This window comes from Otolemur garnettii, unplaced genomic scaffold (assembly GCF_000181295.1).
Source record: "Otolemur garnettii isolate 467f Iridium unplaced genomic scaffold, OtoGar3 scaffold00039, whole genome shotgun sequence".
Taxonomy (NCBI): Eukaryota; Metazoa; Chordata; class Mammalia; order Primates; family Galagidae; genus Otolemur; species Otolemur garnettii.
Window position 1 is genome coordinate 8,272,522 of NW_003852434.1, and position 27,053 is coordinate 8,299,574.

The 27,053-nt window shown below is 38.7% G+C and overlaps 1 protein-coding gene across 2 annotated transcripts in view; it reads left to right on the plus strand.

Annotated features, from left to right (window-relative positions):
* PRKG2 (protein kinase, cGMP-dependent, type II) overlaps positions 1-27,053 on the plus strand; it is a 98,819-nt gene that overhangs the window by 20,174 nt on the left and 51,592 nt on the right. For both annotated transcript variants that reach the window (XM_003790052.1, XM_003790051.2), the window contains exons 3-8: positions 6,235-6,401; positions 9,575-9,688; positions 11,182-11,287; positions 13,797-13,860; positions 22,344-22,421; positions 23,999-24,093. In XM_003790052.1, the coding sequence (XP_003790100.1) occupies positions 6,235-6,401; positions 9,575-9,688; positions 11,182-11,287; positions 13,797-13,860; positions 22,344-22,421; positions 23,999-24,093 (624 nt within the window). The remainder of the gene's footprint in view (positions 1-6,234; positions 6,402-9,574; positions 9,689-11,181; positions 11,288-13,796; positions 13,861-22,343; positions 22,422-23,998; positions 24,094-27,053) is intronic.

A 27,053-nucleotide genomic window follows, 5' to 3' on the forward strand; every position in this document is an offset into this window, starting at 1 on the left:
CGATGCAGTTACAGCTGGCCTCGTGACATGGGCCATAATTGAGGGAACTGTCAGAATATAGTTCTGCTCCTTTTCTGATTAAGATTGTGCAGATGACCTCGTTTTTCTTACACTTGTTTCTCAAATTATAAACTTGTACATTTATTACAGATTTTTTGGTCAGAGTTGGTTTATCACGGAAAACAATTTTTCCCAGGGGTGGAGGAGGAAATGAGGAGCTGCGTATCTTGCCTGTTATCTGTCCTTGTTGATCAGATAAGTGATGTTTCCACCTCCCTCTTATCCCCACACCCGTGACTTAAAGGACGAGAAAGAATTTGAAAGTCTTTCAACTTTCTTAATTTTCTTGAGTTCCTAATGTGTCGGGCACAGTTCTATTTGTTTGATAATAAGAGAATGAAGAAGGAGTAGTCGCACCCTTGAAGATCAGAGTCTCGTTGTGGAAACAAATTTATTTGACTTGCATGATTAACATTCTAAGAGATAAGCATAGGAAGGATGGAGGGAATATTCTTCACTTTGTGGGATGGAAGAGAAAATCCTGAGCTGGGTTTATAAAGAGGAACAGACTACAGGGAGGCCAAGGGGCCTGGCACATGGCCTGCATGAAGTTTGGTGGACCTGGTTTACCCTGGATGTGGAGAGGCTGGGTAGGCAGAGGAAACAGATGGTCAGGAGTTTCACCATTTCAAAGTGGTCCCCTTAAATAAATAAAGGTAGGTCTTCAGAGTGGAGTTTTTAGCACAGGTCTAACTATGAGCTTCAGTCACTGTTAACTTGCTGATTTATGCTGTAATAGCTATCCCTTATGTAGCATATTTTATGTGCCAGCCACTTCTGTTCATGACATATATTGTTGACTAGCTTAATTATCTTAGAAATCCTGTGACCTGTGGACTGTGTTTATGGCTGTTTTACAGCTGAGGAAATTTGGAGGTTATGTGATGTGTTCAGTAGTACATGGCAGAAGTTAGAATCAAATTCTGCCTCCAAATCTTTTGCCCTTTACCAATACACGTTATCACATGCTTTCTGTTTGCACATGTAATTAAGCCATGAACTGCCAAACAAATAGAGTTGCCACAGCCCCTATGCCCCTAAGAAATCCTTGATGGATAAGAAAGAAGGAAGATGGAGGCTGTGGGCCTGACCTTGCACTGACCCTTACGCCAAGAAGATCACAAAGACATACTTTGACTTGACGAAACTGGTGAGAGCGTAGGCTCCTACCACGCAAGACCAGAGCGGGACGACTGAGCGTCTAGCCCAACTGTAGGTGAACGTCAACAAACTCAACTTCCTGAAACAACTTAGAGGGTGAGAATTTCTTGTTTCAAGGAATGTTAACCATGTAATCTGGGGATATAAGAAGATTACAAAAGGATGTCGCTTCTGTTGGGCATGAAATTGCCCCACTGGAGGAACTCTGAACTAGCAGAGGGTCTCAGCAGTGCCTCGGTTGCTCTGTGGTTTCTAGAACTTCACCCATTCCACACTTCCTCCCAGAAAAACATGGTATAACTGCCACCCTTGCCAACTACTATTACCACCATTTATTGAGGGTTAAGTGGTAACACTGTCTGAGTCGATGGGTATAATATTCTTATAAAGTATGATTACTACAACCTATTCACAGTCAAGAAACCTGAGATTCAGAAAGGCTAAGTAACTTGTCCAAGGTTATGAAGCTAGGAAGTGGCAGAGCTGGGAATTGAAGCCGCGCTTTTATGATTCTAAAACCACACACATTTTGAAATGTTGTTTTAAAACACAAATAACTTTGATTAAATTTCAGATTGTCATGGGAGTACAGATAATTTGATTAAATAATTTGCTTTTGTGCGAATAATGTCAGAATTATAGGTGCATCCTTGCCCCAGAAAGAATGCATTATACCCAGGCAGTGTATGTGTTGGGTGGTAACTTACCCACCTCCTCTGCCCCCTCCTCTACTTCATTTTCATTGCGTTTGCTTCCATAAGAGCTTATAGGTGTTATGCATCTAGCTCAGATACAGTACTGAGTGCGTGATGTTTGTTTTTCTTATTGAAATACACAAATAATAAAGTGAACACATCCATGTAACCACCAAACAGACTAGGGAATAGAAGGTTACCAGCACCTCTGAGGCCCATCCTATTCTCTTTCAATGAAAGTGAGCTACCATTTGCACTACTGGTATCAGAGATTACTTTTTGCCTATTGTTGAACTGTATTTTAATGAAATTACAGGTGTGCTGTACTGAGTCTGGCTGCTTTCATTTCTGTAGTGAGATTCAGTTATGTTACTGGACCTAGCAGTGGTTCATTATCATTGCTATGTCCTGGTTACTGTAGCACTACACACAATTTATCAGTTCTGTTGACGGGCATTTGGTTGATTCTGGTCTTAGCAATTATGAACAATACTTCCCTAAATAGTTTTGCATGTCTTATGGCACATAAATATATGATTTATGATCGGTATAAACCTAGGAGTAACACTGCCAAGTAATACATTGTATCTAAGTTCAAATGTAACATAGATCAACTATTTCCCAAAGTGATTGAACACATATATACACCTACCTGCAGTATATATCCCGTGTTTGACAGCATTCGGCATTGTCAGTCTGTTTTTGTTTTGGCTGTTGCGTTGGGTATATTGTGATATCCTATTGGGGTTTAGTTTGCTTTTCCTTAATAATTAGCAATAACGATCATTTTTCAATGTGTGTATTCATAAGCTGACAAAGTTCAACTTGTCATTTTTCATTCTCTCCTTTTAGAATGTTGATTGGGATTTTATTGAACCTGATCAGTTTAAATAGAATTAGCAATTAAAAACTTAGTCTTTTCATCCACAACCCTCGTATCTTCTTCCACATCCTTAGGTTTTCTTTCATTTCCTTTAGTAATACACTTCTCTGTGTAGAGGTCTTACATAGCTTTGTTAGATATGATTCCCCAGAGTCGATGTTTTGATAGTATTTAAAGTGACATCATTAAAAATTGTTTAAATTGTTTGGTGCTGGAACAAAGAAATGCTGTTAAAGTTGTGTATTGGCTTTGTATTCTGAGAGCTTTTTGAAATCATTTGTTAATTTTAACAGTTTACCTATGCTTTCTTTTGAATTTTTCACATTCACAATCATATCTCTGGGAAAGAATGGGAAAAAGTGCTTTGAAGGTGGACTAGGTGTTGGCATCATTGCAGAGCTTCCCAAGGGGAGGACTTCCAAGGCGACCATAGTGATATTCCACGAGGAGGTATGAGCACTTTTTCTAGGAAGAGTTTGTGAACTTAATTGTTCAACCTCATAAATAATTTGAGGAGTTCAGAGTATAAACACAAGGATCATGTGAGCTATAATATCCATTTAAGATCATGAGGGTTTTTTTTTTTTTTTTTGTGGATGTATAAGATTTGTAAAGGTTTAGGAGAAAAAACAAAACAAGTTAGAGGAGAAATGTGACTTGTTCAAGCCTTAGGTAACATGTAATATGTGGTACTTGCAGGCATCGGAGACAGTGAGGGGACCAGCTTATCTGGAATAGAGGATCTGTTTTAGGGAGTAAGTGCCAGGTAGTTAGGGGTGGACCCGTGTTGTGGAAAATGATGAGTATCAAATTATGAGATACTGATTTTCTTCGATGGGGAAAAAAGTATTCTACAGAACTTCCATAGAATGTTAGCTGAAATTAACACCCCCAAAGCAAACAAATGAAAAAGACACTGAATTTTGCTTATAAAGAAATAGCATTTCTTAAAACATACTTCAGGAAATCTGGATATGTGGGCACCAAGAAATACTGATGGGAACATGACACGGCATGGAAGTCTGTGAAAGTGGGGGCTCCCCGGTATTCTCACAGGTGTACACTAGCACCCACGGGACCACCTGCAAAGCTTTGTTCTCAATATGTGTGTATATATATTTTACATTTCGTGCAAATTGTATTTTTTTATTAAGTCATATACACCTAGATCATGAATACATTTATGCATATGTGGGGTACAATGTTTTGATTTTTTTTATACAATCTGATGTGGTTACATCAAACCAATCAACATAGCTTTGCCTCATTTACTTGATTATTGTGTTTAGACATTTATGTTCTAGACTTAACAGATTTGACTTGTACCCTTGCAATATGCTCCATAGGTGTGGTCCCAACTTCTACCCTCCCCCCATCAAACCTCCCCCATTCCCTTCCTTCCCACTCCATTTCTCTCCTTCATCCTGGCTATAGTTGTGTTCTATCTTTCATAACAAAGTGTGAGTAAGTATAAGTTGGTTTCATACAAGTACTGAGTACATTGGATACTTTTCCCTCCATTCTTGAGATACTTCACTCAGGAGAATATGTTCCAGGTCCCTCCATGTAAACATAAAAGAGGTAAAGTCTCCATCATTTTAAAGGCTGCATAGTATTCCATGGTGTCCATATACCACAATTTATTAATCCATTCATGGGTCGATGGGCACTTGGGCTTCTCTCAATATACATTAACTGAGTTGTTGATTGGTAAAGGAAGAAACAGATCAGGATGAAATAAATTATTTTGATTTTGTTTTACCAAGTTTCATCTGTTGATACAGCACAGATTAGACTGTAGGAGAAATAGGCTCAAAACAGAAATCCCAGCACAGAAGATGGAAAGGTGGTCCAGGCTTAAGACTGGTCTTGGACTGTGGTGCTGTCTCTAAAAATGGAAAATGAAATGGGTAACAGTGATGTCTTGCAATGAGAGTTGAAACTTTGGTGATATATTAGGTGAACAGGAAAGGAAGTTCTCAAGGTAAAGCGTGGGTATGGCTCTGGGCATAACAAAGTCCCTGGGGAAGAAGGAACTTCGATGTGGGAAACTTCCTTCTGGTCCCTCCAGATAGCCAAACAGTCTCACGGGTGAAATCAGGAAGGAGTATCTCATTCCACGAAGCCTTCCTTGTATTGAGGACTTACGGAAAATGATCACCAGTTTTCAAATAGTAAAGCTAGGGTTGGGACAGAGTGTAAATGAAAAATACAGAAATAAAAACTATTTAAAAAAATTCATGAGTCAGTGTAAATATATTGTGAAAAGATTTTGACTCAGCCCATAAAACACCTTTTCTTTCAGCTCCATAATTTTATGACATCTACATACAACATACATTAATTAGAACATTAAGAATTTATGGCAAGGAAGATGGGGTAACTATTTTGAGCTAATTCTTTTTGAAGAGAAAGCTGACTCTTCTAGGATTATCAACAAGTAGATCGATGACTCAGCTGTGAGAATGAAAATGTAGGTTCTGTCTACTCTGCACATACTCAGAGTGAAACCCAGGCAAACCCAGGGGTAACCATTACTCCCTCCAGTGGGCCAAACCTAACACACCCCACGGGAAATGGCTTTTCTCCTCAGCAGAGCCAAGGGGATGGAATGGAAACAGCAGACTTCAGGTCCACCCACTTAGTGAATGAATCCTACACATAATTAGTTGCTTCTTAGTCTCCTTCTTTTTTTTTTTTGAGACAGAACCTCAAGCTGTCCCCCTGGGTAGAGTGCCGTGGCATCACAGCTCACAGAAACCTCCAACTCCTGGGCTCAAGCGAGTCTCCTGCCTCAGCCTCCCAAGTAGCTGGGACCACAGGGGCCCGCCACAACACCCAGCTAGTTTTTGGTTGCAGCCATCATTGTTGTTTGGCGGGCCCTGGCTGGATTCGAACCCACCACCTTAGGTGTATGTGGCTGGCGCCTTAGACACTTGAGCCACAGACGCCGAGCCTTAGTCTCCTTCTTTATAAAATAAGAATAATAAATATCTCAGAGCACAGCGATGAGGATTCAATAAGATATAAAATACTACTACCATAGGCACTGTGCGCATACACGGACGTCAGTGAAGGATTGCTGTGTTGTGTCCTTCAAGTGCACCTTCTTCCAAGCCACCAGATCCCTTTCCCCTGGAAATATTGTGTGTAGTATAGTTAAGGATCATGAGAAATACATTTGTGGTGACTACACTAAGGAAAGATGAGAAAATTGATGTAATGATAACTACCAGAAAAAATAATTTCCAAGGATTTCTATGATAAGGAATGCTAGTTTAGAAAGGTAAAGTTTTTGGTAGGGCTTCAATCCATTCTTGCTGAACAGTTGTTAAGTATGTAGTTAGTGATATCAAGAAACAGACGAAAGTGGGTCTAAATGGTAAAACATGATTTGCGTTCATTGTAACTATCATCTCTTTTCTATTCCACCAGTGAGAAGAAGCTCATTACGGATGCCCTCAATAAAAACCAGTTTCTGAAGAGACTGGATCCGCAGCAGATCAAAGACATGGTGGAATGCATGTATGGGCGAAACTACCAGCAAGGGAGTTACATCATTAAGCAGGGAGAGCCGGGAAATCATATCTTTGTGCTGGCAGGTGGGACTCACACATTTTCCTGATTATCGTCTATCAACTGTTTTACCTATTTTCTAGGATTGTTTTGCAAGCATCTATAGAAACAAAATTGTTTATAAATATGGTAGTATATATGTAGAAAACGTAACAAAATTCACGAAATGGCAACGTTGTTGATCTAATCATCATGATGATAATACTTAATATTAGCTGGATGATTTCTGTGTCTCAGGCATCCACAGAGATCTTTCCTTTCGCATCTCTGGTATCTCCATGTGACTAATGGGGGCTGTGTCCCAGAGAGGTGAAGTGACTTATTTAAGGCCACAGGCCTCCTAAGTCACGGAAGTAAACGCAAACGAAGATAATCGGACTTAAGAATCTATGCTCGTAATCACAGTGCCTTTCAGTCAAAAATGTGTTTCCCTTCAAAATGCTTCTGCTAGTGTTGACATTTTTAGGTGATGTACCAGGGGAGAGAATAATTATTTGTGTACTTCGGAACATATTATGAATATGTACCAATGATTTTAAGAGGTAATTTAAGGTACATTTCACTAACATACAAATCAAATGGAATGTCTTACAATGAAAACAGATGTCTTTAAAATCGTTTAAATGGTTTCCTTCATCTTTAATCACGTGAACATGCTTGCATGTGGGGAAAATTATAATGGTTAAATAGGCGACAGATGTGTTTCTCAAATGCATATAGATCATATAATGGGCAGTCCAAAAATGTTTTAGATGTAGATGCAAGAAATTATCTGAGGCGAGATTAAGGTGATTAAACATTTTGGCACATTCTTAATTGCCCCAGCTTTTTGAGTTGTAGAGAAAGAAGTTAAAATTGGCTTATCCAGATGGAAAGATGACCTTTCCATATGCTGTGGCCTTCTCTTGTGTAGTACAGCTCTTGATAACCTTGGTAATGCATTACCCTTGTTCCCTCACGGCCTTCAGGGTGGGGCAGAAGTGGCCTATCTAGATAAATTAATAATATATTGCTATTCTACTACTAATATTATTGTTAAATAATAACTTCTGTGTTTAGTGTAGAAAAGATTGTTTTCTTAAACTTTGATTTTTCAGACATTCCAATTTTATGATTATTTATATATTATTTGTCATATTCATCACTGTAGGCACCTTTAAAGTTATAGTCACTCCTAAGTAATTATTCTACTCAAGTTTTTGAGTTATGCTTTTAATTTAGGCAGCTTTCAATTGTTTTAGAAACAGGTGACCTAGAGCAATTTTTTTCCTCTTGTGGCTTTTCTCTTGGCCTGAATTTCAATTCTGCTTTAGCAACAGGAGAGCATTCCAGCAAGAGAAGATAGATCATTAAATCAGTAAATATTTATTGAACCTGTTAGGAGAGGATGAGCAAGTCATGTCAGCCCATCTTGTTCCTTGCCAGTAGTTCTGATGAAAGGCTCAGGGAGGAAAGAGGTTGAACAGTAGTCAGCACCAGAATAGCTATTGAAATCAGAGCAATAGCACACGTAGAAATGAAAGTTGGATGATTTCTTATTTGCATTAATTATGGTGTCATCTAAGGACTGAATTGTCTGGTTTAATTACCTGGTTGAGCAAATTAATTTGATAATTAAAAGTCTCCCCTTTATAAAACATGCCATGAATAGCAAATGGTAAAAGCACATTGAGCCTAAATTTTTGATATCCCATAGAAGTCTTCAGTGTTACTCACGTCCCTGGAGCCACAGCCAATTAGAAAAACAATACCTTTGAAATACAAGAAGATTCATGATATCAACTGGACAGTACCATTAAAGTGGCTTTTGTGGATTAGAATTCAGCTTTGATGAGAAATTCTTAAACTGTATATCTAACCTGTAGCATGTGGAACCAAAATAGGCTCTATTTTCTTAATAGAATCTAAGTTCTATCAGAATAAATATTTTTTTCTCTTTCATCCTGTCTGGCATCTGATACAGTTTATGCACAACATGGGTCCTCAGATCAGATTTGTTGAATGAAAGGATAGACAGAGAAGACCCAGAGCCACTTAGTGGTGAATTAGGAAGAGGAAAGACTAATTTTATTTTATTTTTTTTAGAGACAGAGTTTCACTTTATTGCCCTCGGTAGAGTGCTGTGGCATCACAGCTCACAGGAACCTTCAACTCCTGGGCTTAGGCAATTCTCTTGCCTCAGCCTCCCAAGTAGGTGGGACTACCGGTGTCCTCCACAATGCCTGGCTTTTTTTTGGTTGCAGTTTGGCCGAGGCCAGGTTTGAAACCACCACCCTCGGTATATGGGGCCAGTGCCCTACTCACTGAGGCACAGGTACTGCCCAAAAGACTAATTCTTTAAGGGAAAGAGATATTACCCCATAATTTTTCTACTTTTATGAAATTAGACCTTTTTTGCTTATGTTTTTGGCTACGTAAAGTTTTGTTTATATTTGTTGAAAGGTAAAGGTGAATAAAGTTGGTAGTGTAAAAAAAATTGTGAAAGCGTTGCTTAAAGTGCTGCCTAGGCAAAGGGAAGGGCCAAATCTTCGCAATCTGTGCACAATTAATCTGTATTGCATTGAAATGAATACGAGAGGAGACAACAATTGAGGTACCATGACGTAACTTGCCCAAGTTCATAGCCAAAAATTGAATGTAGCCAGGACTCAAGAGCCACACAATATGACTTCACAGCCAGTGCCCTTTCTGGTTACAGCAAGTTGTCCTTCCGTCAGTGTGGACAAGTGTGCTGTGCTTTTAAGACGTATTGTGATTATTTGGCTCCTTGTAAAAAAGAAATAGTTCCATGTATTACATTTTTCACAGGGTAGAATGAATTTTAGACAAAACGCTTACTATATATTGCTTCAGGGAAAGAACTTTGTAACAAGGATGATCACATTAACAAAAGCTAATATTTACACAGCCATTACTATGTGCAAGCCATAGTTTCCTGCAACTGTGTGAAATAATGATTATTATTATCCCTACTATTGATGAGGAACTGTATGTAGAAAGGGTAACTTCCTTAAAATGACCCTGCTTATAGTAGGTGGCAGAGCTGGTGACACCCTACACTCTTTACCTCCTTATTATAATGAGAATCATAAAATATCTTACCTGTGTCTCTGGTGTACTTTCTGATTATTTCATTTTTTGAATTTATGGAATCTAAGTGAATTTTGATTTGCATTTTTTTAAAAATTCTACTCAATAGAGGGTCGACTAGAGGTGTTCCAAGGGGAGAAATTGCTATCATCCATCCCTATGTGGACCACGTTTGGAGAACTAGCTATTTTATACAACTGTACAAGGACTGCCTCCGTGAAAGGTAATAGGGAATGAAATGCTCTTGCTTTGATGTGTTACTAAATGTTAAAGATGATGCAGTTTATGTCATAGTTACATCCTGGTTCAGTCTTTCTATCTTCCATTTTGCCCCATATGTTCTCCTTATTATAATAATTATGTTCTTATTATAATAATTACATTATTATATTCTTATTATAATAATTATTATATTCTTATTATTATAATAGAAGTGCTCTGCTTATACAAGCTTTTATATTGAAGTACTTGTCTAAATAATTCAAGTTAAAAAGAACTTTTCCATCAGATACCTGCATATAAAATATAAAATGGTTTATACCAAATGGCTCCAATATTTGCTTTAATTGCCATTTGAGTTTTTACTACATAGGTATCTGCCTTTGGCTCATCCAGAATGTTTTCGTTTCAGCCTCTATGAAGCTCTGACCATATTATAAACCAGAAAAAATAATAAGTCAGTGAAAATGTATGAATATCAAAAGGAATGTGAATCAGAGTCATGAGAGTTTGCATGAATGACTTTTGGAGTTAGCGTAGCTGCTTCTCCCAAGGATTCCTGTTTTATTGACTTTATGGCAGTTTCAGGTTTTTCATCTGAAAAGTTGATGTAGTTCTGATGTTTCTCAAAGTTTGGGATGGGGTTTGCTGAGAAATTAGGTAAAAATGCAGATTCTGGGGCTCTACTTCCAACTTGAATCAGAATCTCTCATGGTAAGTCCTAGACACCTATATTTTTCAACAAGAATAACAAGATGACTCTAATTTACCTGAAAGTTTACTAATCCAGAGCTTTGTCTTTGGATCTGTTTTGTAGGCTTTCATTAGTCTTCTTAAAAAATTTTACAACCACATTTTTGTCTCGAGTTTTTGAGAGGAGCCAGGTCTGTTCCTTTCTTTTTAGATTTTATGGTTGACTTTAATGTCTTTACTGTAAAATAAAATACCTCATAAACTTCCTTCCCTAGTCTCTTACAAATTATTTGCATGCATTTTATACAAAAGTGACCATAGAGATTCTTAAATTATGATATTTGCTCCCTTTAGCAACAATGTCTGAATGACATAAACCCAACCCCCCCCACACACACACACAGAGAGCTCTTTAACTTTCAATTACCTGCCTGTGAATTTTTCACTCTCTGGATTAGCTACAAATTGACAGGTTTTCTCTTGTGTCACAGCATGAATCTGGAGTACATCCTGATTATGTAGTGCATAATTGGGAATTACAAGCTAATTTGAATATCATCCTAACGAAAACATAATTAGAAAGGAAATCTTTTGCTAGTCTCCTCCAAATCATAGTGTCTTTCAAAGCCAGAGCGATTTATAAAATTAATATTTACTTTCTCCGTCATCTTGCATTTGCATGTTTGAAGAGTGTGTTTTCCAAGAAATATCGTTCTTAGGTAAACACGTGATAAATGCATCAATTTACAATTTGGAATGGTCTCCCAGGGTGGTGCTAAACAATGATTTATTGTTTTCCTGAAGCCATTACCAATGTTAAAACGTGGGCCCTAGATCGAGAGGTGTTCCAGAATATAATGAGGAGAACAGCCCAAGCTAGAGATGAACAGTACAGAAATTTCCTGCGAAGGTAAGACTGACACCCGGGGGAAGTGCGGATGGCGGGTGGAGGGTAGGGAGGGGTGTAGTGCAGAGAGGTTGGCTTTATTAGAATGATTATTTTACTAGAGCCTCTTCCATTTCAGCATTTCCAGCATGATTAAACCAAAGGAAGAAAAATACTTCCCTTGTAGCAAATACCACTTTATATCAAAAGTTATATTTAATTTTCATTAGCCTTGTGTACTGATTCATTTCTCTTGCTAGTTTTTGCCCTTGTATTCACGAATTCATAGTGTTGAGTACAGAGAAATATGCAGAAATCCTAAAATATTCACTGGGTGGCTCAGCTTTGAAAGACACTTGGAATTTGAAAATGGCAGACAAAAAAATAACCTTTCTAATAATATTTTGCTTATAATATTAAAAATATATTTTACAGTCATTTCTTGCTTGAGAAAGTCTCTTTCTTATTTGCATAGTCACACCATCCTGCAAATTACTGTTATTTGTAGAAAATTGACTCAGAGAGGGATCTTTGCAATACGCTCATTTGTGAGCAATTCTGCACCTCAACAACTTAGACACATCAGTTTATAAGAAAACAAATGTCTATGTGCATGAAAGAGCCAGTTCCGCATTAAAACATTTTTTTGAGAGTGTAAGTACTTGATTTAAACTATTTCTGTATCTTCTGTGGGAGTTTTGAAAGTCTTTGAAGCTGTAATACATAGTGTAATGAAATGTTATCTGTAATAAGTGATAATCATAATGACTTATCATGTGATTTCCAAAAATAAATTCTTAATTCTTTATAACCACGGTGATTTTATCAGGCATAAAAAGCCTTCTGGGCCAATGATTTCAGGGCTTGACAGTGTCTCACATAAGTGAGGGCTCAATAAATAACAAATGAACACATTGTTGATCAGCAGAACATCGTAGGCATTACAGGTGCTCACACTGGAGAGTCTCACTGACTTGCCCTCCCAGAGCAGTCAGGACTCCTGGCAGACAGTGGCAGTAATGGGTGCCGTAGGCAGTTTATTGTGGGATCTGCCTGAATCTAGGTGATCACGAAGCCAGCAACTGAACAGCAAAAGTTAATCAGCATTTAAAGCCAATAAGCCTTACCATGCTAAGGGCAAAAAGAGACACACATTTAAACCAGGGCCTGGGGGCGGTGTTGGAGTGCCTGAGATAAAACCTGAGCCCAGGGCAGAGCAGGTCATTCCCTGGGAGTCTACTCTGTCTGTCTCAGACAAAAAGCTCAGATAAACAACAAGTGCACGTTACTTTTTTCCTTTCTTCCTCTGTCATTTCGCTAATTCATTCATTCAAGCATTCATTCAAATGCTTATTACTGGGCTTTAAACCTTGTACACGCTGTGGTTGAGAGAGAGATAAACCCTATTCCTGCTTTCATGGTGGGGGGAAAGATGAAATATTTCTCCTGTATTTCTTTCCCCACCAGTCCCCAGAGGTGATAGGTTTACAGGAGAGAATTTTCACTGACATTGTAGATACCAGTTTGAAACGGAAATAAAACCTTTGATGATTGCCTGGGATAATCAATGGCAAGTTCTGATTTCCTGTTTACCATTTCATCCATGGGAAGATCTATTAGGGGAATTTATATCTCTTTGTTTCATAATATGCAGTAAGCTCTTTCCATTTATTATAAGTATATGATATTCTTTCTATATGTGGTATGTAGGTACACATGTAATGTATAAAACTCCCTAACAAGATAAAGGCCAGGAGGCCACCCTCCGACCAGGGAATAGCGAGTGAACGACCTTGTTACGGAGGTTCTCATGTCCTCCCCCAGGCCATTTCCAGGCTCCCCCTTCCCTCTTCTTGGGGGTGGTCTACGTTCTGAAGTTTAGTCACTGTTTCCTTGATAGTCTTTATAATTTTTCCTGTGGTTTGATTGAGCCTGTTTTTGAACTTTATACAGGCTCTGGCTACCGTGACTTTTAAAGATAGTAGAGTGCAGCTAATGGAGATAATTGCCCAGTTCTTCCCCAGCCTTGGCTGGTCTTCACTTAATCACAAGGCTGTGGACAAAAATCTTATCCTTTACAAGCAGAGCTCCTCACCCAACCTGATAGAGGGGGTAGACAGGGAGAAGAACACACTCTGGATGTGATTTACTTTGAAAACTAACAGCAGTTTTCCCCCCTACATAGACAAACATGTGATTCCCTCTCCACCGTATGGTATCTTACTATTTTCATTTGCTTGCCTGGGAAACTTGTCTGTATATATATGTATGTATTATAGATGTAGGTGCTCATAGGTACTTATATGTATACATAGGAAATGATATATAAGTATCTATCATTTCCTATATATATGACATTTAGTTATTTACATGTTTTCTTTAGATATTTACGTTATCTAAAAATATTATAATCGGAAAAATTATAATCGATTATATTGTTAAAATCCTTTGTAAAGCTTTTAGAATCTACATATATGTGTGTGTTTAGACTTTAATTCAGGAAGATAATTAAAGGTTTCTTTAAATTTTGAAGTGTATCCTTGCTGAAGAATTTACCTGAAGATAAGTTAACCAAGATCATCGACTGCTTGGAAGTGGTAAGAAATTTTTAAGTACAACAAACAATTTTATTAGATGACGTTAGAATCTAGTCATATTATTAGCCATGAAAATAAATAAAAAAGAAAGGATGACAGATCATCAGTCTGTAGAGATGAAGAGCCTTTTTCTATTGTGAAAAACGTTTGGCCAACTCGCACTGAAGTAGGGGCTGGAAAGGGTGTAGACTCTCGAAATGTATAAAAGGAAATTGGATTTGCATGTGTGAAGTGAAATTTCATTTACATATTTTAATCTTTTAGTATATTTTATAAACTAATCTGCCTTACTCAAGAGGCATTTGATTTTCTACAATTAACATCACAATCCCTTGCAGAGTTTTCATAGTATAAAGAAGTCAGCGATGCATGAGTAGGAAATGGAGCAGAGAAAGGGTATGTTGGTCCTTTTGGTGACAAGCCTCTGAATCAGACTCTGAAACACTTTATACTTGAGCACTCTAGGCTACAAAAATATATTTTAAAAAACTGTACTCAAGAAGCACTTTATCTATTTTAACATCAAGGGGGAAACAGCATATTGGAATGTGCTCAAAAAGTCATTTTAGGCATCACCCAGATGGTTTGGTTCTAGTCCAAGACTAGTCAAGTCTTTTCATGAATAATGCTTTTATGACATGTACCTTGGAGTCTAATGATATGCATTTTTCCCAAAGCTCTTTAGATTTCAGAGATTAAAATTCAAGGAAAATAAGCTTGCAAACTTTTTTTGGGGGGGGTCAATTTCATTGAAACCCAAATAGCTTTTATGGAATTTAAAGGAGGTAAGGAATAGTAAAGGAATCACATAAAGACTTTAAGATTTTATAAAGTTGTTCTCAGTAGGAGGGAAAAAAATTCTACAAGGCTGATTGTTGACAGATTCATGCCTCTGTCAATCACAATATACAGTGTAAGTAATATCTGCTGAGAAGGGAGCAGGGACCACTTTATCCTTAAGTGTAAGTGACACCAGCAGTGTTTCCATTTACAATTCATGGAACCCGTCCAGCAGTTTATCAAGGACAGGCTATGATGACATGGTGCCTGGCCCTGTGCCCCCGGGGGATTCTGATATGAAGTCATTTTCTAGAAGACTGCTCAGCCAGCATCTCCTGGGATTTTACCAGTGTAACATAAACCAATCACAGATGTTACAAATTAATAATTCATCTTAATTTCTGAGGGTTTTTTAAATCCAGAGAGGGCCTGTATTTTTTTGTTAACCAAGGAAATCTTTTTCTAATATAACACTAATAGAGTAATTCACCAGAGGGGAATTCTATGCTGACAGCAAATATGAAAATTTAGTATCATAAAAAATAAATGGTAAAGTATAGCATTTATATACCATTTGTATATTTATAGCAACCGCAGGCAATAGCTATAGACCATATAGATGGAGGCTAAAATACAGTACTAATGAACACAATTCGAGTTTGAAAGTATCATCTTTTGAAACATGCTGGAAAGGCTTTGCTGTCTCTCAGCATTTGCACAATCTATAAAGGGCTCTTTATTCATACCTGCAAACAAATGCGTCCCTGTAATGTGTGAAAATTCTCAAATGCAAAAGTGATTAACAAGCGGGGAACGGGATCCGTTTAGCTCTAAGAAAAGCATGTCATTTATCAGCCTAGCTTGGGCTGATGACCCCCCAACTTGGTCCTGACCACAGCCAATCTCTAATGCACTGGAGTTCTGACAGAGTGCCTGCTGAGGTCTAGGACCAGCTGTCCCACGAATTGGCCACATAATGTTTGAGAAAAACAGGCTGGATATCTCTTGCTGTTTAGGAATTGACTTGGGAGTTCTGTGGGGGAGGGGGTGAAAGGAGAGGATTAGAATTTTCCATCACCAAGCAGTTGATCTGATGTGTTTAAGAAATGGCCCTGACTGTGCAGTGTTCCAATGACATTTCTTATGAAATGGCCCTGACTGTGCAGTGTTCCAATGACATTTCTTACGTTAGCTTAAATCACTCAGGTCTAGAAGCCTTTGAGCTTCTTCCCATATCATGTCCTGATGGGAAATGAGAGTGGGAATAATACCAACATACTCAATGGGATGCTTGAAGAGTTAACTGATGAAAATCACAAAGCATGATTCTGATTTGGAATAGAATGAAAGATTCATTATAATGAAAATGCTGCTGTGACTCATGCCCCCGGCAGTTGTGGAGTGTGGAACACAGGAGTGGAAGGAGTTTCTGCTCCCGCACACGGTGATCAGTCCAGGAAGCCCAGGATTTGACCGTGTGTCCTCCTGAGTTACAAGGATTGATCTCAATCATAGTCACCTCACTCTCTGTCGCAGGGCTCTGGTGTTTGATCCAGTGGCCTTCTGCACTGTGGCTCCCACCTGCCACCTTTCACAAAGCCGGAGGCATGGGTGGGTGGGATGTCCTTGCCCTTATTCAGACCCCCTGTTATGCCAGTTAGAAGGCAGATTCCCAAGTACCAACCTCACACTTAACTGAAACAGGAACTCGGGGGGCGGTCCCCAAATCCACATTTTAAGATTTTAACGATGAGATTCTTATGCTCATTAGAATTTGAGAGCCACTGGTTTGTCATGAATAGAATACATATATTTAGAGTTTGCTGCAGTCTGCCTCATCACTCAGGAATTTTCCATTTTTAATCATTTTTTAAAAAGTTCAGTCTTTCTTCCTTGTAATCCCCACTAAAGCTTGCATAAGCCAGTTCTTCCCCTCCTTTTAATGGTTACATGGATTTTGCCACAGTTTATAGACCAATGAGCTACAGGTCGGGAAGCCAGGTGTTGTAGCAAGTTCACTAGTCCAGCGTGTGGACTTGAGAGTGTGTGCGTCCGCCTCTGTCCCTCCCAGCTGATAGTAACTGTGGTGGGTATTACATAATCTCACCCACAAAATAAGGAGGTGGTGGGCCACATCTGCAGGCTCTTTCAACAGCTAAATAACAGAATTCTGTATGTGGCATGTCCAAAGAGGAAGAATTTCTGTTGATTTTCAGTTAGTAGCCTTTAGTTCCTTGAAAATAACCAATCAGGTGCTAATTTATGCCTGAATGATTGATAGAGCCCGCCTGATCCAGGTGTGTGTGATTTAAAATTTCTGAGCTATTTTGACTATTGTACTTGGAAAACAAAATAACCGGCAACAGTCCACATAACTGTAACCAAGTTTTTAAACAACAAGCCTGTGCGTGTGCGTGTGGTACATTTGGTTGTATATCATCACTATTTCTTTGTAATGAAGATTTCTGGCCATCAGCTACATAATGACAGTAATATATTGAAATTATTGTTCCTGATGGACATGAGGGATACTGGTCTCAATTTCTAATTCCTTGAACGGCAGTAGCTGGGAAGATTCTGCTTACACACTACATAGTTCTTTTATTATTTCCAAGTATTTGTCATCATGAAAGATCAACATTAGAATTTTTTATATGTGGATTCTATTATTGAAGGTAGGTTTATCCCCAGGAAGTCTCAGCTGATCACTCATTTCTTTTTATGTATTGATGTGGAATCTCTTGCATATGTTTGTGTGAGTGGAGGACCCTGGGCAGGGTGAGACTTTAAGGAAGTCCTAGTCTTGCTGCTGTGTCCTTACCCTCCATCGCCCAGGAGTCTTCTTCTGGGTTCATATATTCTATTTACAGGCACCCATGCACTATGATTTTGCTAGGTTATCACAGAATAAGCATTTTATTTACAGTGAAATGGGTCATGAAGCTTAACTAGGTTATGAAACCAAATTAAAGGAACTCTTAAAATCAGAGTAGTATTATTTTTGAAAATGTTTCCTTTTTTATAATTGTATCGTGCGTGCTCTTGGGTGTGTATTAGGGGTGTGTGTGTATTTCTTACTCTGGGCCAGAGTACAGGATGCTTGAAAACTATCGCTGCACAGGACAGAGTCCATGGCTTCTTGGCCCTGTAACGGACCCCTTTGCAATGTAACCACAAGCACAATAACCACACTATTTGGATTTCTCTTTTTGGTCTTGGTGACCACTCTGGCTTGACTGGCTCCGCTCCCCAGTCGACAAACACCAGGCCACCTAGCACCACAGCCAGCACTTACCACTGTATATTTTGGGCCTGACCTATTTCCACAGTGTTTTCTGATCTGTGAAGTTACTGTCAACATGCTGTGAGGTATTATTTATCTTCCTTCCATGGTTTGGGGTGACAAAGAATCATTCCTGGGAAAAGTACCACTAGGAAGGTTGTCCCTTATAAAATAACAAAGCTCTTTCTCAGTGCCCCCTTTCAAAATTTTATCCCTTAGAACTTGCTGGGTTGATGGGAATTAGAGCCACACCCCTGCATCCATCAAAGGCTTTGTAATAACTGTGGAACAACTTCATAGCACTTTAGAAATTCACCCTGCCCCTTCTGCTCCACGTGGCCGATAGGGACTGGGATTGCCAAGAGACTGGGAAAGACTGACAGCAGACTGAAGTGGGACATCCAGCAGGGCTCCTATGGTCGTAGCAAAGATAATTGAACATTCTCTACACAGTGAAGACGTCTGGACCACAGGGTCCTGGCCATTCCATGAGAGCCATCGTCACTTCTGCTGTAAAATCAAGCCTGTTTACCGTCAAGGTCCATGATAAAGCTAAAGCAGAATAGATAGAAAGGAGAGTTTGAGTAAAACTGTGAGGCAGCTATCATTGTGGATGATAGAGTGGATGTCTGTCACTTGTTCACATATATAACTGTCCAGGGATGAAGGTCCAGTTAGCTCCACACAGTCACTCGGGAGCCCGAGTTGATGGCTCCCCTGCCATTTCCCACTTGTGGTTTTCACAGTCCCTGTGGGCCATGCCATTAAAATGGAAAAAGTACAAAGACACATGTGTGAAAGGGGTTCCTGGACCTGGCCTGGAAGTGGAAGATCATGTCTACTCAGATTCTTTTATAAAACAGAAGTTACGCTCATGGCCGCAGCTACCAGCAGGGGGCGCTATGGAGTGTAATTTACTCGGAAGTTTGCACCTGCCTGAGGAAGACTTTGATGCTCATCCCACAGCCTCTTTCACGGGAATTAATAGTCTCCAAGTGCCTCGTGTGCATCAGATGGTCCACCAGGTGCTTTCGATGCCCTAGCTTACCTCGTCCTCAGATGTCATTAGGTGTGGTAGATAATGCAGTTATCAAGTTGACAGCAAAGGAAAGTGGGTTCCAGAGGCTGTAACAGCTAAACAATTACCATCCTCCTCCTTAACACGGCAGTCAGGAACGAACAGTTGCTGTGCTTCAGATGGTCTTGGTGCTTCAGAAAACACTACCTTTAATTGGCTTATTGTAGTAGGCAGAATGGCACCCCCAGCATGCCCAGACCCTAATCCCTGGAGTGTGTGCTGACGTTTCATATACATAGAAAAAGGGACTTTGCTCCTGTTCTTAAGGTTTGGGACTTTAAAGGAGGAGATTGTCCTGAATTGGCTCCATGGGCTGAATACAGTTACATGAGCAGAGGATTTGCTGTGGCTGCGGGTAGAGCGAGGCAGCGGAAGTGGCAGCCAGGGAGGTCCAAGGGTAAGAATCTGAAATACTTTATTGGTTCTGCTATGTGGGGTCTCTGTGCAAGGACAGTCAGAGGCCCCCAAGAGCCAAGGGGCAGCTCCAACTGATAGCCAGTAAGGAAGTGGGAACCCTATTCTACTCCTACAACTGAATTCTGCCAACAGCCTGACTGAGGCTGGAAGTGGATTTTCTCCTGAGCTTCCAGAAAGGAGCACAGCCCTACTGATACCTTGAATTCAGTCTTTTTTTCTGGTTGTTGTTTATTTTGAAGCAGAGTCTCACTCTGCTGCCCCAGGCTAGAGGGCTGTGGGGTTCTAGCTCATGCAACCTCAAATTCCTGGGCTCAAGCAATCCTCCTGACTCAGCCTCTCAAGGAGCTTGGACTGTGGGCGTCCACTACAATCCTCAGCTGTTTTTCTACTTTTAGTAGAGACAGAGTCTTGCTCTTGCTCAGGCTGATCTCAAACTCCGGAACTCAAGCAGTCCTCCCACTTCGGCCTCCCAGAGTGCTAGGATTACAGGAGGGAACCACCACGCTGGCCTTGAGTTCAGGTTTAAGAGAGTAAGCAGAGAAACCTGCCGGAGCCATCCTCTGCCTGGACTTTCGGACCCACAGAAACTGGGAGATAATGCAAGAGTGTTAATCCAAGCCACTGAGTTTGAGGTGGTTGTAGCAGCAAGAGAAAACTAATGGACTTCTCTAAATATTTTTTTTTTTTTGTAATTTGAAGCCATTTGTTTTTTGACATTTTATAATGTCATTTCTGTTTCTAGAAAGGAAAATTTTAAAACAAAAAGAAATAGCAGGACCTATGGATAAACAGAAAACACTTTGCATAGGTGTCTAAGATTGGGCTGTCTCGTCTTGTGCTATTCTTTAAAATTTCAGAATATTACAGGTGCACACATGTTTTGGTTTGTTCTGTACATTTCAGGTCAAAGTTATAAACGTGCCCTTTACCCAAATTGTGTGCATCATGCCATTAGGTGTGATTACCCAACACCTTCCTCTTGCCACCTGCTTGATTCCTGCAGTGTGGGTCCTATTTTACTTCCCTACGTGCACTTAAGTGTTGACTGACTCGTCCCAATTTAGTGTTGAGTACATGTGGTGTTTGCTTTTCCACTCCTGTTAAGTTTCACAGAGAAGAATGGTCTCCAGTGCTATCCAGGTTGTCACACAGATATTAGATCACCATTCTTTGTATGGCTGAGTAGTACTCCATGGTACACAGATGCCAGGTTTTATGAATCCATTTATGTATTGATGGGCGTTTCCGCATCCTCTCGCAATTGTGAATTGTGCTGCTATACATGTTTGGGTGCAGGCATCTTTTTGATAAATGATTTTCTTTTTCTTTTGGGTGAGTACCCAGTAGTGGGGGTGCTGGATCAAATGGTAGGTCGCCTTCTGGTTCTTTGAGGGACCTCTGTACTACTTTCTGAGAGGGTGTACTAGTTTGCAGTCCCACTGGCAGTGTGCGAGGGTTCCTTTCTCTCCGTATCCACGCCAGCACTTGTTGACTTGGGACTTTTTGATAACAGCCACTCTCATGGGAGTGAGGTGGCATCTCCTGGTGGTTTTGAGTCCCTGATGAGTAGAGATGTTGAGCATTTTTTCGTGTGTTTGTTGATCATTAGACTGTCTGCCTTTGAAATATTTCTGTTCATGTTTTTTAACCACTTTTTAATGGGATTGTTTGACTTTTTTCTTGCTGATTTTCTTGAGTTCTTGGTAGATTCTGGTTATCAGCCCTTTATAGCATACAAATATTTTCTCACATTCTCTCAATCTAGAGTAAATAGACCTCCCTAAATCTTTGAAGGTAAATGTTATTATTTTAATTTTAAGGGTTGATGAAAATAAAATTCAGTGTAAAACTGGTATTTGAATCTAGATCTATTTCTTCTCCCCACCTCAGATATTATGCTTCTTTCCATGAGATATTGAAATATCTTACAAAAGGTACACAGTGCTGTAATAAAAGGCTCGTTTATTGTATTAGAAGTAGTATTTATTCCATAAATGTAGATGTGTTTTAGGAGTAAATAACCAGGAAGATATCTAAAAACAGAAGACAAAAGCCGTTTAATTTGAAATTTATTTTCAAGTCTCAAAGAAAAACAAGAGAGAGCTATTACATGGTTAATTATGCCTTTGTAAAAAATTAAACAAGCCATTTTTGTTTGTATAAATAATTAAGAGATCCATTTTAGTTCTGTGTCTTTGAGATCAGATCAAATTAAAGCAAAGTAGGGGCAGTGCGATCCATCTTTTATTTTATGAGGTATTGAATTGCTCTTTTTTGTCTGAGTGGAGGATAGATTATTTTTCCCCTGCCCAAGGATTCTCTAATCCTACCAACATATTAAGGGATGTGGACATTGATAAATAAAAAGAAGTAGATAATAATTTGAGATTTCCTAAGGACAAGCCTACTTTGAGTATAATAATAGAATTTACATGTAAACATTATAGTATCAATCTTTTATGATGACAAATATTTAGAAATAACAGAATCTTTCTGGCAATTGCTTTTCAAGGATTTATTACAGAATAGAGGTGAATATTCCTAATATCACTGGGATAATGTTTTTGACTGTTTCTTATCACTAAGCAGTTTAGACTGTACAGGTGAAAGCCTGCTTGTGTATGTGATTACTGTCTGGCTCTCTCTTCTTTGTATATCTTTGGTCTTTATGCCTGAAATTCAGTATTCCAGGTGAATTTTCTTTGTGAAAGAAGAAATATAACTGCAGATAAAGAAAAGCAAAAGTCTCCTTACTTTTACACAGTTTATAACTGCAATGTATGAAAAGCTCAGAGTTCCAATAAGCAAAATATAAACGGAACAGGTGTGGAGCCCACGTTTCACAGACACAGTTCTATTTCTGTTATGCCTTCAGTTGTGTGTCTCCACTTGATCTGACACTTTCTCTCTCTCTCTTCCCAACAGGAGTACTATGACAAAGGAGATTACATCATTAGAGAGGGTGAGGAAGGAAGTACCTTTTTCATTTTGGCCAAAGGAAAGGTAAATATTAATTAAAGCTTACTAAATAAAAAGTGTTATTTTGAATCAGCATGCCAGAAAAGTCAACAGTGCTTTATCTTGTCACATAGTCTAGTGCATTGAACAGGTCCCAGGGCTTCTGCTAGTAGAATCCCATAAGGTTCTCTGTGAGCGTGACATGCGAGTGGGGACCACAGGAGACTGGGGAGAGGCTCCAGCAGAGGTGGTAACTTCTTAGTGACCTTATATAGATCACGCGACTTTGGGGAGGGCCAGCGTAGACTGTAAATGAAATGGCCAGGTTAGTTCACCCACTTCTAGCTGTAGGATTCTCAATCAGCTCCCCAGTCCAAGATCATTACCAGACTAGTTTCCCATCCAACAGATACAGTAAGCGGCAGGTAGAAAAGAATGAGTAGAGTAACTGAGGCCCTCAAAGCTTAGAGATCAAGCTGTAGACTCAGTGTGGCTCAGAACTTCAATGCACGGTAGCTCAAGTGGATTTGAATACTGATGTAAAATTTATACTAGTCTGCACAGTAGGTCTTTTGTTCTATCAAGATATTGGAGGGATAACATGTTTCTGCTTGTCCCTACGTTGACTCTTAAAGATGTTTCAGAGATAAAAAGCATTTGTGGAATAATTGACGATGAAGTGTCAATTCTTGAGCACCTGTTTCTACAAATTGTCACATTTTAACACATTTTCTGTCTTCTATGGAGGACTTTATCATCAGAGAGTCAGGCACTGCCCGTTGTAAACTGGTTTGTAGTTGAACTTTGAACAGGGCCCCCAGTGAAGGAAAAATATGAACAACATAGTTTCAAACCTCTGAAACTGTTCAACACTCAGAACCACTTATCATTTCTCCCTAATCTGAGCCCTATGCTTTGAATAATTCTGTCTAATAAACTAGTTACAATTATTATTTTTAAAATTTAATTCGTTGTAGCACACATAAATGCGAATCAGAATTTCTAATCATTATGATGCAATACTTGTTATGATGTTGAATTGGAATAATTTTAGCTACAAACAGGACTTTTGTTCCTGTTTAAGTTGTCCACGGGGTTCTTAACCCTGCCTGGGCCAGGTGGTGCTCTGAGATATCCATGAAAGTCGTAGACTCTTCTCCAATCTACATTTTGGATTTGATTTGGAGGGCACACAGGATTCAGCTGTGGCTACAAGACTCAGAACTTCTAATATTTGCTAACCAGATTCTTGGTTAATGTGTCAACTCTATTTGCCTTTTTTTAAATAACAAAAGCTCCCACAGGATCATTATTTGCTTTGAGGATCTCTCAGAAAAAATCACTAAATTCCTATTAAAAATTTAACATTGGGTGGGGTGTGAACAGTGAGTTTTCTTTTTACAGTGGATAGAGTTATTTGATCATGTTTTAAACTACAGGATTTTCCACCTACAACAAAATGAGCTAACTGTAGCTAATTTCCCTAACTACTGCAAAATTAATGCATAGTCTTGTCTTTTTTCTTGTTCACCAAGAGTATATAGCTCCTGCTTGGTTGAAAGGATATGTGTCCAGATTTTCCTTTTTATTTTGTCTCTTTTTAATTGTTTAACATCATTTAGGTTAAAGTTACACAGAGTACAGAGGGCCACGACCAACCACAACTGATAAAAACCCTGCAGAAAGGTGAATATTTTGGAGAAAAAGCTCTTATCAGGTGAATCTATAAATTTATATACCATACTTAAATAAAATGCTTTGACTGTTTTGCATGTAACTCTTCATTTAGGGTTGTCAAATGGAGCTACCAAATTAATGGTAACAAATATCCAGAAATTAAATAATAAAAATTTCAGACTGACTTTAAAAATTCATTGTTATAAGGGAAGTAAATACATTTAATTTTGCACAGGACTAATCAAAAAGTCTTATATTTGTTAGTAAAAATAAAATTGGTGTTCTATGTGAGTTTTTAGTTAACAAAGAAAGAGCCTGAGGATAAGATTTAATTGCAATTTTCTCTTATAAACGAGCTTAAAATATTTCCCTGTTTAGAGTTTTCACCCTCTCAAAACATTATCAAATATTGACTTTACATATTTTGGGTGCTTTTGAATTACCATGTCAAAAGTTGTATTTTGTTAAGAATTTTTATCAGCTCATTTTGCACATTTTAGAAACAAACTCAAGATTGTATATTTAAAAATTCAACTTCTGGATGGCACCTGTGGCTCAGTGGGTAGGGCACTGGCCCCATATACCGAGGGTGGCGGGCTCAAACCCAGCCCCAGCCAAACTGCAACAAAAAATAGCTGGGCATTGTGGTGGGCGCCTGTAGTCCCAGCTACTCCGGAGGCTGAGGCAAGAGAATCGCCTAAGCCCAAGAGCTGGACGTTGCTGTGAGCTGTGACACGACAGCACTCTACTGAGAGTGATAAAGTAAGACTGTGTCTCTACAAAGAAATTAAATAAATAAATAAATAAATAAAAATGCAACTTCAACCTTCATTCTTTTGAGGTATAAGTTTATTTACTGTTGATCCATTTATAGAAGAAATATTTTCCAAGGCTTATCAGCTGGCTCGTGGGACACTTTGCGTTTCTTGGAACTCATAAAACCTCAAGTCTAAGATACATTTTCCTAGCTATAAATAACTCCATAAAATACTAAGTTAAAGTTTCAGGCAACACACTTTTTGGGACTGACATTAAGTTTTTAAATGAATCCTTAGAAGTAGTTTAAAAATCACTTGAAATTTATGTGTGCCTAAATCCTTTTATTTCAAATTTATGGTCATAAAAGAGGAATAGTATTTCTGTTCATTCCTCCCCTTTACTTGTACCTTTGAAACTCCAATTCTGCTGATTTGTAGGTCAGGGTTATGTAAGTATGGAGCAAAGAAAAAGTTCTTATAAGTTACCTGGAGACAAATTTGATTATTTGAAAATCAAACAGCAGGGGACGGGGGAGGTTTGATAGAGGGAGGATAAATGGTGGGACCACACCTATGGAGCATATTGCAAGGGTACAAGTCAAATCTGTCAAGTGTAGAACATAAATGTCTTAACAGAATAATCAAGTAAATGAGGCAGAAGCTATATCAATTAGTTTGATGTAAGCACGTCTAATTATATAAAAAAACAACACATTGTACCCCACATATGCATAAATGTATTCATGATCTATGTATATATGACTTAATAAAAAAACATAAGGTTCTTATTTGTAAAGAAATCCAACTACGGAAAATTAATACATTAAGTTATAACTATTATGTAAACAATTTAAAAGTGGAATTTTTAAAGACAAGCCGATTCCCTCTCCCTCCCATTTATTAGCCGGTAATAAACTTTTTCCAGTAATGGGGAATTTATCCATGTTTTTGTTTATTTATCAAAGAGTATGAGTACGTTCATGCAACATAATAAGGAAATATTATTATCCAAGACTTCAGCGCATTTGCTGTTACATTTACAGGTTAGTTTTCTTAGACTTTCCAGTGTAACAACTAAAGCTTAAAAGTACATAGAAGTTCATAAATGCAATATAGACTCAAAACACCTCTTGAAAGGAAATATTTGGTTTTGCTGGGCCTGATATAATTCATGCTATATGTTGCTGCTAGTCAATTACGGTGTTTCTCATGAGAATCACAGGAATTTATGTTTAATAGAGACACTCAACTCCCAATGCATTTGAGTGCAAAAAGCTAAAATTGGTGGGAAGGAAAGTTGGAGACAAATGTTTTTGTATTTTTGTGGATTTTCATGCTATCGCTTTTTAGGGCCTCTGACTATGTCTCAATATTTTTTATATCCTGTGTATTTCCATGACTTGACATTAAATAGTCCCAGGAGTTCTTTCAGAACTTTATGTGCAAAAATAAATCCATGGCACTTACACAGTCACTATGAAAGAAACGCAAGTGTATTTATCTACATCTCATACTTATAAAAGTATTTGCAGGGAATAGTCGCATAAAAATCCTGACACTCTTGTGTGAAAGAATATCTCACCTCCTGGCTCTCTCTGAACTCACAAATCAGTTGTTTGGCTCACGACCCGGGATCCTGTCTGTCTGTATCTCTGTGTACGGCTATGTCCGTTTCTACACCCCTCTGGCTCTGTTCCATTGTCTGTCTCTATCTTTACCTCCACCTGTACATGTCCAAGCTGACTGTAAACTCTTCTGCCCCTGACTCAAAAGTCCATGACATCTTTTCACCAATATCCTCTAGCTTTGGAGGGACTATGAGCCATGTCAGAAATGTCTCTGGATGTCAGCTAGGTGGCCAGGGGACTTCTTTATGACGGTAGAGTTAGGCTGCCAAAGTTTTCCCTGTTCCAACACTAGGGGAAGATGAAGGAACTTTGTATGATGCGATTTTTGATGAAGTTGCCTAGAATAGTCCCAGTGTTTTCTACACCAAGGAAAGCTTCCTGCTCCTAGGCTGCCTTAAACATATCTTAGATATGCCCTATGCGTGTACCTTTGTTAGTGTCTTTTAGTTTATAACTAACAGAGGAAAGAAACTGACATAAGTAAAGGGCTCTAAAGAAATATTTTACCTGATACTTGACCCATTAGTAATTTAATGTGCCATCATTAGATCATATGCAATGCTTTATTATATCTATACCAGTTATAAGATATACCTGTTAGGAAAAAAAAAAAA